Source organism: Nelusetta ayraudi, unplaced genomic scaffold (assembly GCF_046127955.1).
Source record: "Nelusetta ayraudi isolate G7.1 ecotype Tasmania unplaced genomic scaffold, CSIRO-AGI_Nayr_v1 ptg000135l, whole genome shotgun sequence".
Lineage (NCBI taxonomy): Eukaryota > Metazoa > Chordata > Actinopteri > Tetraodontiformes > Monacanthidae > Nelusetta > Nelusetta ayraudi.
In genome coordinates, this window is record NW_027466185.1 from 8,290,691 (window position 1) to 8,305,954 (window position 15,264).

A 15,264-nucleotide genomic window follows, 5' to 3' on the forward strand; every position below is an offset into this window, starting at 1 on the left:
ATCTCAGTAAAATTAATACACAATATATCATTGAACCCCCGAATTACTGCAGCATAGACCAGAAAAATACGAAATATTCTCACTTTATCTGGCTGTTGCGAACTATGCTGAATCTAAACACTTGTGCATGAAATGCACTTACACTTGCAACAAAAAGAAGATCAATAAATGTCTTAAATGTCATATTTATATTTTACGACATTTATTACTCATGCAGAGAAAGAGAAAACGCTCCAAATGTGACTTCAGTGACGACAGTCAGTCATTTATCAGCCATACAACTGTTGAGCCTACTTCCTTCCACTATACATGCTGGGGAGAATCGGAAGTCATGTCAGTCACAAGCGAAGGGAACAAGCAGCAAACAAACAGACAGAACAACCATAGGAGAATCTCTTTACAACTGTCAATCTGCCACAATCTGGAACATGGAGCCGGTCACATTTTTTTCAATGGTCCTGCTGAACTGTTTGAGTCAAGGTAATATGTGCTCATTAAAACATAATAAACTAAACTATATATAGAAAAAAACGAAAAGCTATTGTAAATTGTTTTAGCTAAAGTGTTGTTTTAATTTAACTGTAGCGTCTTTCACAGTAAATGTATATTTAAATACATTGTTATATTTTTGTACTTTTGTAAAGGATACAGGGTGTATTTTACAATTCATTTCTTTCAGAAGGTAACATTAAACGCACTGCTTTCCTTGGGCTACTTTGATCATTTTTCACAAATATTTTTCATGCTTTGTTACTAACCGAGGAGCAAAATGCACTGGACAAAATATATTGGCATATGCTTAAACTGTTAATAAACGAAAAATACAGATATAAGAAAATTTACATTAACAATTATTGACATTTCTGATAATCTGATTCTTTATAAATTAGTAATTTGAGAACAACCTGAGAACAGGTCACAGTACACTTTTCTATTATTATCATCCCTGGATTTCAACGAAATGCAGAAAAGACTTAAAACATAATAGCATATAAATAATCTTAATTTTAGTTTCAAAGAAGCAAAAATGGTTTGAGAAAGGGAACAATTAAGGTGCATTTTTAAAAACTTTAGGAGAATAAATAGTAACTTGTTGTATAACTGTTGTATATTTCATGTTCATATAAAAGCCACACTGACCTCCTTCATGCAAGAATTCTTTGTCAAGTGGTTACACTGATGGTTTTGCCTTTTTTTTTTGTGGTGTACGTCTTGACCATGTAGAAATATCATTGAAAGCCTCCAACATGTCTATTTCAGCGTTGCAAACCCTGTCAACACAAACAGACCCAACTGTTGTTCTGCCGAGATCAGAGGAGAAGGAACTCATCAGTAAGGACATGCTCTTCTGAATTATTTTAAGCAAAACAAATTCTTACAAATATTTAAAGAAGGAAGACACACTTTTCTACATTGCTCTCTCAGGAATGACGTGCTTTGAGTCCCATTTGTTCTTTCTTTGTGCAGATTTAACACTTAATGCAGCACGTAGATTATCTTCCTTTCTCATATTTTGACAGGATGTGGTATGACAGATAAAACACATCACTGTGAAATCTGCAGGTGCACAATTGCTCCCCCCTCGACCCCCCTTTGTCTCTGTGTGGTGTCGCCGCACTCTGCTGCGACCTCCACTGCACTGCGATACAACGTCAGACAGATCCTCCTGCTCAGAAAACCATGAATGTCAAATTATGGTGCATGTTGTGCACTAGTTACTGGGTGCTTTGGTTTTTGTAGGAAGGTCCTTCACCTTCTTATTAAGACTTGTTTATAAAATTAGGTAATTTTATCTAATCAATAAAAACAATAAAAAGAGAATTACATTAGACACTCAGACATTCAGAGAAAAGAAATCTACAAATGAATGCAATGTTATTGTGTATTTTGAATTAATATTAAAAGAACAGGTTGATATTAGTGCGGAACTTATTCAAGCCACATGCTGTGGAATTTACCTAAGCAAGTCCAACCACACAGAAAAATACATGACCTATAATTGAATGGTTTTTTAAAAAAGAAAAAAATAACAAGTTATAAATGCCAAATGTTGAGTTCCATCCATACGGATGCTTTAAGTGAACATCATTTTGAAAATTAATCAAAAATGTTATGATAAGCAGTCTCAAATTTGAGGAAGTGGTAGACTCTGAAATCTTATTTTGTGGAACGCTGTGGAGAATAATATCACTTATTCTTTCAGTGTGATAGAAGATCATTGCCTTAGACCAGTGGAAGGCAGCGACAGAAAATGCAAAACAGTCTCAACAGGAAAAACATAGCTGCACTTTAATTTAATGCTGATGTTTCTCAAAATCAATAATATACTGTAGCTATAAGTTTAGACTTCTTAAAATCTAAGAACTGTGACTGTTGAAAAAGAACTGGTATCGGTAGATGAATTTTTTCTTACTTTTTGTTTCCCTAGATGATCTCGATGTTCACAGACTGGCTGGTAAATGCAGCTTCACGCTCACGATGCCTGGAAACAGGAGCGGTGATATTGTGGCACTGCCAGCAGAGTCTGCAGGGATGTTACTGAAGTCTATCTGTCAGGATCTGGATTGTGGAAGCGTCCATCATGTCAACCAAAACAGCCCCCTTCCTAAAACCACCTGCTTTCACAACTGTGATTACGCTGATCTTGGTTTGCAAAACTGTTCGCAGACTGAGAGAAGTAACTGCACCGTGATTACCGAGGCTGTTTGTGGTGAGGCACCATCTCTTCTTTTCTTCTTAATTTTTTATGAATGTATCGTTAACATAACTTCAACCTGAATGGCAACCGACCCTGAAAGAGTTTATGTATGTATTTATGCATATGTACACTACCAGTCAAAAGCTTGGACACATCCTATGAATTTAATGTCTTTTCTTTCATTCTTTCATTCAATTTTTAAACTTATTGTGTTAATAAAAGCCATAAACTGATATGTCAAGACAAAAATCTCTTTACTTTGACAGTTGCTAACTTGAAGCGCTAACTTTCTGTACATTGCATGATTCTAAATTAAGTTAAAATAACTAATTGTATCTATGTTTTAAAAAAAAACATTCTACATTTTGAGATGACTGAAAATAATCTTTTACCCTCTAACACCGCAAGAATATAGCCAGAGTCCGCCCGTTCCTCTCTCAGGCCATGATTTTATTTCCTGTAGACTAGATTATTGTAATGCCCTGCTCTCTGGTCTTCCCCAAAAGAGTATTAACAGTCTACAAATATTACAAAACTCAGCCGCACGTGTGCTGACGAGGACCAGAGGACGGGATCACATTACACCGGTTTTAAAGTCGCTGCATTGGCTCCCCGTCCGCTTCAGGATTGATTTTAAGATTCTCTTATTCGTTTTTAAATGTCTTAACGGTCTTGGACCATCTTATCTATCTGACCTACTTTTATCATATCAACCCTCGCGGAACCTGAGGTCTTCTGGTACCGGCCTGTTAACTGTTCCACGAGTCAAAAGCAAAACCCACGGTGAGGCTGCATTCATCCATTACGGCCCTACTCGGTGGAACAGCCTGCCAGAGAGCCTCAGGGCCGCAGAGACTGTTGATATTTTTAAGAGGAGGCTCAAGACGTACCTTTTTAATCTGGCGTTTAACTGACTTCTTTTACTCTTATCTCTCTTACTTCACTATTCTTATGCCGTTTATCGCATTTAATGATTTTTAGTCCTTTTTACAATTATGGCCTTTCTATCTATTTTTTTAAAATCTTATTTCTCTCTATTCTTATGCCTTTTATTGTCTTTAATGATTTTTATACTTTTTATAATGTCTGCCTATTTTTATCCCACTGTTCAAATCTCTATTATTTATTTATTTTTTTATTATTATTTATTTATTATTTTTCTCTCTTACTTTGCATTTATACTTTTTCCTTCATGGGGGCCCTCCACGCTGGGAGTTATGGGGGTGGGTCCATATGGGGTGGGGGGTGGAGCTTTTATTTATCTTTATCTTTACTATTATTATTATTATTATTATTATTATTATTATTATTGTTGTTATTCTTATTATTAATAAGTCTTGACATGAGTGTTTGCTGTCTGATGGTGTTTTCCTCTGTCATGGTGTAGTCAGAGGAAAAAAAGAGCGAGTTAACGACGCGACCTTTGCCCTCTAGAAAACCAGGTGGTGCGGCTGGCCCGTGGACCGGACCGCTGTGCGGGACGCGTGGAGCTGTGGAAGAACGGGGCGTGGGGCACGGTGTGCGACGACGAGTGGGACGTGCGTGACGCTCACGTGGTGTGCGGCCAGCTCGGCTGCGGCTACGGCATCAACGTGACGGGGCAGGGAGGCTCGTTCCCACCTGGCAGCGGGCCCATCCATCTGGACGAGCTGAACTGCACCGGCTGGGAGGAGAACCTGTGGGAGTGTCCGTCCCAGGGGCGGCAGACAGACTGCGGCCACAAGGAGGACGCAGGGGTCGTCTGTTCAGGTCCATACCCTCACACACCCTCACACCTTTACACCCACACAACCACACACACACACACAACACACTTTCACACGCACAAGCATTCACACACACACACACACACACACACACACACACACACACACACACATGTACTGTACATTTGTACACTCATGCGCACGTACACAAGTTTATTGTCCGTATTAATGTGTATTAATCTTATTCTTTTTATTAATGAGTTAATTAATTATAATAATTAATTATTGAGGCCATGACCCTCAGTCAGGTCATGGCCAGAATATCACACATCCATTAAAGTATAGCAAAACCACTCATCAGGTAGTTCCTGAACCGACCCGTGTGATTCACACCCTCGGCTCACAAGCTCTACCAATAAAATCTGTCAGCCATCATAAAACATTCAGACACACCTCTACTTGTCATTATGGCCAGACTGGACAGGGGGGAAAAAACAAAATAAAATAAAAACCACCATACCGCAGTGGTGTGTTTTTCTAAATTATATTTATCTCCATCATTTGCTCACACTTTCCATCTTATCTACGCAGAGATGAGGGCCATCAGGCTGTCTGGAGGTCTGGACCGCTGCTCTGGTAAAGTGGAGATCCACCGCAACGGCAGCTGGGGGACGGTGTGCGACAACTGCTGGAACGAGCGCATGGCCTCCTTGGTGTGCTCCACGCTCGGCTGCGGCACCACGCCGGAAATGTTCTCGCAGTTCAACCCGCCTCTCGCCCACAACCACGGCGCCCAGTGGTTCTACATATGCCAGCCCGACGCGCGCGAACTCTGGCAGTGCACGGAGCTGGAGGGCAGCACAAACCCCTACCTGTGCTTATCGTCCAAGGCATCGGGAGTCGTCTGCAACGGTGGGTGGGCATTACACCTCGTCTGCTTTTGGGCCCCTGATGGAAAATGTTTTTGTTCCTCAGTGGTGATGTTGTGTTAAATGGGATTTAACACAACATCACAAGAGGTGGAGAAATTAAAAATATGAGGCTTGTTTTGTTTTTGTTTTTAAATATTAGTATTCAAATGATAAATATACATAGTATTAATATTCATATTTTTGAAAAGGAAAGGATGACAATAAATACATTACTGTCTTTTTACCTCTTTGCTGCACCAGTAATCACTTGGATATCATTATTCTTCTTAACTTTAAATAACAACATTTATTGCATTGAATTTTCTCTCTGTATGCTCGTGAAATTTATATTCCTTAAATGTATCTACGGTATTTCTAGACCCCCATCTCGCCCACGTATTCTTCCTGTTGTCTTAAGTCAGTGATATGTTTTAATTTATTGGCTGAGCATGATGTTTTCCCACAAACTGCTTCCGCGGAGTTGTGCAACTGACTGCGGTTTGGGACCTACGGCATCACAATAAAATAGAACCACTTCCTTCATATATGGAACTCAAGTCAAAATTTCTCTTGTGTCAGTTCACATCCTAACAGTACTGTACTACGCTTTTTTCTTTTTTCCTCGGTCTGCAGGTTCCCGTGGGTTTCCTCATTACACCACAATAACCGTACCAAACACAACTACACCTGCCACAACCAGCTGGATATTCGGTAAATATTTTCCTTTTTTATGTAAAACACATAAATATTATAATATAATATAATATAATATAATATAATATAATATAAAACATGTATAATATAATATAAAATAGCAACTTAATGGAAGAAGAATGTAACGGTGTAACAGCAGTAACAGTGATGTTTTTTCTTTTCAGAAAGCACCACCTCACCTGTCCATACTGGAGGCCTGTCGTCCTTGCTGTCCATACAGCTTCTCAGCACCATGGCTCTGTGTCTTCTGCTGCTGGTGCTTCTGATCACAAACACAGTGCTCTGCTGCCACTACAGGAAAAGACATGGTTGGTTCTGCTCTCGGGAAATACTCTCATTTGTTCAATCTTACCGGTGCAATGTTGAATAGTGTGCCTCACCACCAGGTTAAAATATAAATGTACGAAATGAAATATTTCCTAAGGGACTGAAAAAATAAAAAATAAACTCCTTAGGAAAGTGCTGGGGTTAAAAAGAAATCCTCAGAGACTCAGACTCAACTCGTATTGAGACAAAGTCAGAGAGCTGATTAGGCACAGGTGGAGCAAATAAGCAGTTTTAATGAGGAATCTCTTGTGGTCTGTTTTCAAAATACTGTTCCAAAGAATTTTGGCACAGTTCTTATTCTTCTATCATCTTATCTTCTTTCCCAGATCCTACAGCTGGGAATTATGAAAAAATGACAATAATAACAACAGTAATAATCATGATAATATCATATAGCACCATCCATGTGTAGTGTAACAGCAAGCAGATGACAAGAAAGACAATGGACAATCTAATGCAATATTCTGTCTAATCAAATCAATAAACAAAAATGAAAAAAATGACTTAAAATGAGTAGAAAGTAAAATAGAAGTAAAATAAGGATCAAATAGAAAAACAACTATGATGAAGAAAGGTAATGATAAAATAAGTCAATATATCACATTTTTTGGTGTGCTGTTTCTTTTTCTGTCCAAACAAATTGTCAAAGGCACTAAAAACAGTAGCGTGACAATTGGAACTAAAACCAGCACCTCCTAATAATGTTGAAGATTCTAAAGTATCCTGTTTACATCTCAGTGCAGCGTTGATCGTTCACATGCTGAAAGCAGTTTGTTCTCTTTCATAATGCCTGTGGTTGGAACTGCATGTGCCCGCAGCGTTTCTGGTGCAGCAGACCCGCAGCAACCCGCAGGCCCCCTCAGAACATCACCAGAAACGCTACCCGGATAATGTCAACCTGACCAAGGTCACCAGCAACGCGTGTGAAGCAGATGGTCAGTGCTGGAGCATCCCGTCAACACTGTTTCAAATGTTAAAGTGGATGTAAAACGTGTATGCATGAGCAGAAATGATGATGCGGAAACAATGCACTTTCCCCTGCACTTTACACTGAAAATATATATCAGGCGTGGGCAAACTACGGTCCGGGGGCCATATGCGGCCCGTTAAGCTTTTTAGTCCAGCTGCCAAACTTGAAGAAAGCTGTTCGGCAGCTGGAAAATAGCTGTGTCTCATCAATATTTTCAATGTTTTAAGAGTCATTTCATTACAGACTTAAATTCCCGGGGTGCTTCAAAGACATATTTTCTTGTAATGCTTTTGTTCATTTGCAATTGCACACGTTTCCTACATATCCAATGATATTTTTTTTTCTCCACCAAAACACTCCATCTATCTGCTCCTGCTCCGGCCGGCTGCCTTTGTCACATTTTAGAACCCGCTGTGGCCCACCAGTCAAAAAGTTTGCCCACTCCCGGCATATATTGTTTGCGGCCAGTGTTCACTATGTTGCCTAGTTGTGTCACGTACACCAAGCTGCTGGTCATCTCAAAGAGTTGTTTGTCTCTGTTGTGTTGTCTGTCTCAAAAAGCGCCCTCCAATCCCAGGTATCAATGGACCCAGCTTAGTAGTGTTGACAACATGTATGAGCCGAGCACTGGGGCGTCTGTCACTCTGTCGACTTTCCGCAGTGAGCTACGTTCTTTTTTTCCTCCGTCTCTTCACTCTTGTTTAGTCCTGGTTTCTCAGCCGTGGTTCTGTCATTTTGCAGCAGCTTTTTGCAGTATGTTTGCAACTTTGCACAGTGTGTGGGTGTCTTGAAATGTGTGTGTGTGTCTGAGTGTGCGTGTGTGTATGTGTGTGCGCGCGCAGAGATGAATGTGCTGCAAGTTTGCAAGGCTGATTAACCCAATGCGTCGTTCTATTTTCAGATTCCCAGAGGTACAAAACTGACTCGAACCCTTTGAACTCTTTGGGTCTTGAATGCCTCGCTGAGGAAGGTTGGTGATTGTTCTAGTTTGCAAAGGTTTGCAGTGACACGTGACTATCATTCCATCATGTTCATTGCGGATTTTCATTTAAATATGTCCCTCATGCACTTTCACACACACATATCGTTAGTCTCTATGTTTTATCATTGTGGTTTGTTGCGGTGTACACATTCTTCAGAATTGACTGGTAGATTTCAACACTCATCAGAGTTTTTAACCTGCCTAAAAAGGGTTTGTTTTTGTTTGTCTTTAATTAAACTGGCTGCTTTTATGGCCGGGAATATCTGTGTCTGTATCTGAAGCTGAAATGAATATTTCTTTTCCTTCTTCAAACGCCCCTGGGTCTGGAAAAGTTAAAAAGTGTGCTAACTTTCCGACTTTGTTCCCTTCTGTTTTTCTTGTGAAGCACCTCCAGCTAGAAACAAAGCTGTGGCAGCCTTTCTAAACTGTGGAGATGTGGACATGGAGCCTCAGTATTCTAGAGTGTCAAAGATTTCTGTGGACTCCTTTGAATCGTCCAGCACCTCCTCCGAGGAATGCTATGAGAACACCAACGGCTATGTTGTGGTCTCACCTGGTCAGTAAAAATCAAGTCATCTGCCTCCATCGGCTTAATAATTTAGTTAATCAATTGACAATTAACTAAAAGGGTTGTTTAATTTAATTGGAAAGGAGTGACGTTCTTCTTAACTCTAGTTAGGAAAGGAGCTATGCTATTCTTTACTCTTGTTATGTGTGAGTGATTTAAAAGGAATCTGAAAATAATTAAGCTACCAAAATCTGTGTTCTCTCAAAATATACAGATCCTGTTAATGAGGTTTTGGCCACTAGCAATCCTCCATGGACTGACAGCAATCCCCCATCAGCACAAACAGACGACCAGCACCAAACAAGTGGTAAACCTATCTTATCAGATGTTTCTCAAGGAAAAAATGGAGAACATATGTGTTGATCTTTGCCATTTCCGCCTAATCAGATGATGAAGATGACGGCCCCCTCTACTCACCAGTGAGCCCAGACCAAGACTCGGAAATTGACGATGAATACGATGACGTGGCTGATGTTGAGGGGAACAGATGACCCAGACAGAAAGGTTCCGACCGGGAGACAACGCCAGTAACCTCTCTGCAAGAAAGACTGAAACTGAAACAAAGACAAAAAAAAAAAAAAAAGAGAGAGAAAGAAAGAAAAAAAAAAATCTTCGAGTGAATTAAGTCAAACTACTTACTATACAATATTTAAGTTAACTGTTCCAAACTTTAACTGAGTGATTTTGGCCGTAAGCTAATAATCCAAGTTCACATGTTCTACCACAAGGTGGCACTATACACTTCCAAGTAGCTAAAGTTTCTTTTCACGCATCTACACGTGTGTCTCTACATTAGAAAAGAAAAGAAAAAAAGAAAGAAAAAAAAAAACACCCCTGTGATATTTTAATACCCTAAAAATATTTGCCTGGGGAAATCTCTTCCAGACTGTGAACCTCACAATGGCCGCCCTTTGATGCTAAGTGCAGGAGAAATCAAAATAATGCATTGTGAAAAAGTGTGAGAAGGGAACTTTTGGATCCTGATCTGTGGCCAACATAAACCATCAGTGCCGTTTGAAACCAGACCTGGCAAGGCCCTCCTTTGGTTCATTACATCCGTCGCAGCTGCGGAGCATCAACGCTTCCCCCTGATCAGAAGTGATGCCTCAAATCAAAGAGATCTTTTTTTTTGTCCTGCGGTTGTAAGGGGAAAAAAATGACAGAAAGCTTTGGTGCATCCTGTAAAATCGTAGCAGTGAACGCAGCGATGAGCAGGGATTAGCTGCAGGGACGGAGTGTTGTTCCGTTCAGCTGCGGTGTTGTTATTGTTTTAACTTGGAGGTATTTGGCAGCGACGGACTTGACGAGATGCGTGCCTGTATAGGCAAGAGCAAGGGAGGGGGCAGTGTTAAGGGTGAAGCCGAGGAGAGAAGGAGGAGTCCGGCAGAGAAGTTGGCAATGGCTAAAATGTGTCTGAGGGAATCATATATTATGCGCTCAAATTTAGTCCAGAGCTCGGCATCGAGATAAACAGGCGAATTAACGACCAGATCTCCTTATGAAACTCAATCTCTTTCACATGGCAAAGAGTCCAGCACACACACACACACACACACACACACACACACACACACACACACACACATGCGTGTGCAGACACGCACGCACCACTTTAGAGATTCCATCGAAAACTATGCGGTTTGATATACTGCAGATCCTCCTCCGAGCAGTTTGCTTTTGTCTCATTCCGCTCTCGCAGATTGATCAGTCCGAATCTTAAAATCTTGCGGATTTACAGGCCCTGTTCACTTCAAGGGAAAGAAATGTGGTACGATATTTCAAGTAGCTTGTGTGCGGGGGTGCGGATTAGAAGATCAACCCTCTGTTTTTACTTTGTTCATTAAATCAGTTACACACAAAGGATTACGGCTTCGTAAGTCCGTAAGTTGCTTAAAGCGACCCAGTGACTGATCCGGCCCGAGTTTAAACTTTTGAACTTTTGTTACGGGGGAGGCCTCGAGACGACGGGATCTGCTCGCAAACATAATGTAGGCCTTTGCCAATACTGCACTTTTTTGTTTTTTTCCTCAGCTGTATCAACACAATTAAGAGAAACGAGAAGTTTCTGCGCGAATGAGTGGGTTCGGCGTCATCGTTGGCTTACGCTTCAGACATTTTCTCCAACAATGTCTGGCAACGTTCCTCCTCGTTCTCGAGCGTTCTTCAACAGCCCTCAAAGCTGTAATTTTCTGCAATAACTACAAATATCCAACAAGAGCGACGGGGAAACCCCCCCCCCCGACAAAGAGCAGTCGCAGACCACCTGCGAAGATGTTCGTGATCGGATGAAAATCACTGTAGAACCAAAGAGACTTTTGGATTTGCTGAGGGGCAAACTGGAGAACATTGCTAACACTCATCAGCAGACTGTCTGGTCTTTTTGTTTTGTAGGAATTGTCAGAATTTTTGTTTATTACAACTTTGTTACTCAGCTAACTATTTTTCAGCTAAGTGTGTTTCCAGCATGTATGTACATCTCAGCATGAGACCAATGATCGTGATGAAAATAATTAAAGGCGCAGGTGACGTGTGTAACTGGCGTCTCACTTCATGCTGCTCCTTGCACGCTTTTACTCTCGTCATGGCCTCTGTGCAGCACTGACGCCGTTGTTTGATTGCCACAGAATGGACCGCAGCCAATGAAAAGTAGTTAGGTCATCAGTTTAGGTAGAGCCCCACATGCAAACAGACTGTGTAGGGGGGGAGAAAAAAAATCCCCTTCAGCTTATTAATCAAATGCGTGTCCCCCTTCCGCTTAGCAACTGCAAAGATTTATAGATTTATAAATGGCCTAATATTCCTCTCTCCTTATTAGTCACTCACACAGGGAATTGGCTTGGCCGCAGTTTGGCTTTGCGCTGGATTACACGCTGCTGGCCTGAAGTCAGGGTGTAACAGGGAGGCCCGGCAACAGTGTTGATGTCTCTTTACTCATTAGGTCTCTTTCACTGCCACCGCTAAGCCCTCATCAGGAGCTTTTTTGGCCCAGGAGCCGGGCGGGGGCTCTGATCCGATTCACTTTTAAAGTTCAGTGGGCCTGTCTGGGTTGCCATGGGTCAGTGCATCTCTGTGCATGCTGTGAGAGAGGCCCTCATTACCTCATTTCCTGTTTCTACTGTACCAGAGAAGCCTTTAAATCTCATGTAAAGTTTGCAGCGTTTGTCACATTAACCCACGGAGCTTTTTCTGCCGTCGGAGGAAAACGAAAGTGAAAAGTCAGTCAGCAGCAGCCGCGTGAAGTGGCTGTGAGATGGAAAGTGGTGACACTGGATGGAACAACTGAGACAAAACACATTTGCAGTATCTCTATTTAAATTTCTCAAGTAAAAGTCTTTCCATTTTCTGAATCCGGTTTACTATAAAACCCAAACTTTAAAATGCTACAAATAAAAGGAGCAAGAAAACTAATAAATGTATCAACTAAACTAATATGTCGTTTCTGTAAGATTTTAAATTTGTTTTTTTTTCATGACTTTTATCACCTTACATTTTATTGAACATAATAAATCTATTATTACATAGTGCAACTGTTCTATTTTTTGACCAAACCATTCATCTCACTTGGGGTCACAAGAGTAGATTTTGTACAAGTCATCAGTTTATAACTGGAGCCTGCAGAGAAAAGAATGAACTGAAAACGGAAACAATTAAACCAATGGTAAAAAACAAAAACAAAAAAAACTGCAGTTCCTCCATTGGCCACTTGAGGTGTCTTCTAATTAACTTCACGGCCCTAAGCTGCACCCACACTTTCCCATTGGCCATCGTATATGCACGTTGCCTTTTGTGTGACATGCTATGCTTAATCACAAGTCCCACTACACTAACTCCTCTGCTTCATAATGTGGATAAGTAGATGAAGTAGATGAGTAGTGACAGTGTGTCAAGTCAACGTGTTCCCCTACATTGCATTTTTCACCGCCACCACACATCTCCCGTAAGACACATTTACAAGTCTGTGCAAAGAAATGAATCCCGACTTGAAAGGCGGCCTGCTCCTCCTGCGTTTGCCTCATTAACCTTTTCTTTTCCTTTGCACCTCGCTGCAGCAACAGTCTGTGGCCTCTTCCCCACCAAAACACATTCACCTAGCTGCCAATCAGGTCAACGCCGCAATTAGGCCGCTTTAAACTTGTTCACTGGTGCTTGGGAGCCGTAAAAATACTTCCGCTCCAGTGTCAAAGGGAGTCTGCGGCGGCTAACGCAGCATTCAGGGGAGGATTCATTGTGTCTAGTTAGTGTTAGAAGTCTGGTCAGAGGGTCAAAAGGGCGCCTGATCGAAAAATGCAAGGACAGGGGGGAAATTTTACAGCCGTTTGTGATGAACACATTCCCTTTTACAGCTGAGTCAGAGTATCATGTTGTTGTTTTTTACTTCTCTTCTACTCTGGCATACTTTTATTTAATTTTATTTTTTTTAGAAAACAGTAAGAATTTACGGACACATCTTTGTGTTTGTCTGCGACTGTGTTTGGCGGAGGTTTATGGGTGTGTTGTGTGTGTCGGACACGTCGCCCTGAGTGCTGCTCAGTTGGGACAGGCGTCGTCAATCTTCCTCCCCGCTGAATGGCAGATTGGCTGCCATAAAGGGGGCCTAATTGCAGCATGTTGTTAAGGGAGGCATAGAAACAAACAATGTATGTGTGGGGAGACTGTGGTGGGAAAGTGAGGGCGCTGTCACTTCACTTAGTCAGTGTGGTCCTGCAATCCCAAACCGGTAGGTAAAAGGCAACCTTTATTTTTATCCGGCCCGCCAAACTTGAAGAAATTGTATTAAAACTAAGTAAGTCAGGAAATAGCTGTATTTCACCCATTCTTTCAGTGTTATAAGAGTCATTTCAATAATATAGCCACTAGCTGAATGCCGTCGGGCTTTAAAGACACATATCTTGTTGTAACTTTGTTTTTTGTTAATTTTCAATTGACATTAAAACACGTTTTCTACATATCCCATGATATACTTTTTCCTCCAGTGAGGTGGGTCACCCAAACACTCCATCCATCTGCTGCTGCCTCGGCCTCTCTGTCACATTTTAGAACCCACTGTGGCAAGTCAAAAAGTTTCCCCACCTCTGCTATAGATTAGGGTTGTCAGTAACCAAATGGTCCGTCTTTCTTTGCTACATTAAGGAGACTATTAAGACTAGTAATCGTATAATCTGAGATATGATTGATTTCTTCCCCTTGAAGTCCAATCTCAAATTGATTTTAAGTATCCATCCACCAATGAAACGCAGGAGCTACTACTACTACTTATACTCCAGAAACTACAACTTGATTCATTATTTCTGGGCTCATCCCAGCCGTTTTTTTAATTATTTTTTTTTAGATGTAATAAAACGTTTGCCAGAAACCCACAACAACGAGCCCCTTGAAACCGAGTTGTTTCGAACGTGCCGTTTGTGGTGGACTCACTGCCACTGCACCTTTAACAAGCCTGTGGGCAGGAAATGCTGCATTTGGCAGAGACGGCACTTGAGGCCAGGTGAGGACTCGCTGTGGATGTGGTATGAGTCATCTCTGCTTTCATTGGTTCTCGTGTTTGCGCGGCCCCCTCGCCGAGATCGTTAGCGGCCTGGTCGCTCTCAGCCAGGCTCACACAAATCACGCGCGTAATTGTAAACGCAGACGTTTGTGCCGGCCGAGCTCTAATTTACAGGAGTTCGGTCTTTCCATGCTGGCAGGGAACATTGTAGCTCAGCTGCGTGGATGAAGAGGTGACAGCTACTATGAAAGAGGTGTGGAGAGGTGGAGGAAAGCTGCAGGGATTCGAGCTTGGCCAGCTACTGACAAACTGAATTATGTATTGTTATTAGTATAGTTTCTAGTATTGGAAACAATAAATCATATGTACGCAAACTTCAAATCCGAACAAGCTGTCGCGGCCATTCTGCTAACTCCCCCATCATGTTGCTCTGTGACGCAATGTTCGGAACGAGTGGTTACTGCGAAACAGGAAAAATACTCTGCAGCTAATTAGCTAAGTGCTCAGTAGCTTTGTTTGTATTCTTACATAAACAGACTGTTAGACATCATTAACATCAATAACATGGTAACAGGACACATGATCATCTGCAGACTGGAGGAAGTTAATTAGCAAAGCTTTACATATGCCTTGGTATTTATATTAATCTGAGAAATCTCAGACAGCGTACGCATTTGTCTGTGTGTGTGTGTGTGTGTGTGTGTGTGTGTGTGTGTGTGTGTGTGTGTGTGCGCGCGCACGCGCGCAAGCCTCCAGTCAGTCCACGGCACCGACTTAACCTCTGGATTCTCCACATTCCAGTCCAAAGTCAGGCACAAGTCTCGCCGCCGGTCCATTTAAAGTGATTGACGTTATTTGCTACCATTAGGCACTACTATGTAATTGACCTTTGACCCCTTACAA

General features: G+C 41.5%; 1 protein-coding gene across 2 annotated transcripts; it reads left to right on the top strand.

Moving 5' to 3' along the window:
* The first annotated feature begins 224 nt into the window (after positions 1-224).
* On the top strand, positions 225-11,411 carry LOC142876943 (T-cell differentiation antigen CD6-like). Of its 2 annotated transcripts, XM_076011227.1 has the most exons (13): positions 225-480; positions 1,261-1,332; positions 2,429-2,710; positions 4,133-4,447; positions 4,996-5,316; positions 5,949-6,026; positions 6,194-6,337; positions 7,175-7,291; positions 7,888-7,986; positions 8,228-8,296; positions 8,694-8,864; positions 9,091-9,183; positions 9,264-11,411. In XM_076011227.1, exons 1-13 carry the CDS (start codon positions 429-431, stop codon positions 9,365-9,367), a joined length of 1,917 nt encoding a protein of 638 aa, XP_075867342.1. In that variant the 5' UTR covers positions 225-428; the 3' UTR covers positions 9,368-11,411. The 2 variants fall into 2 exon arrangements, with proteins under 2 accessions (XP_075867342.1, XP_075867343.1); XM_076011228.1 differs by lacking the exon at positions 7,888-7,986 and having other exon boundaries at positions 227-480.
* The last annotated feature ends 3,853 nt before the right edge of the window (positions 11,412-15,264 follow it).

Excerpts from the sequence above, each read along its gene's own strand:
- LOC142876943 (XM_076011227.1), top strand. The coding sequence starts at position 429 with ATGGAGCCGGTCACATTTTTTTCAATGGTCCTGCTGAACTGTTTGAGT. Across the intron at positions 1,333-2,428 it reads AGAGGAGAAGGAACTCATCA|ATGATCTCGATGTTCACAGA; the intron begins GTAAGGACATGC and ends TTGTTTCCCTAG. Across the intron at positions 7,292-7,887 it reads CAACGCGTGTGAAGCAGATG|CGCCCTCCAATCCCAGGTAT; the intron begins GTCAGTGCTGGA and ends TGTCTCAAAAAG.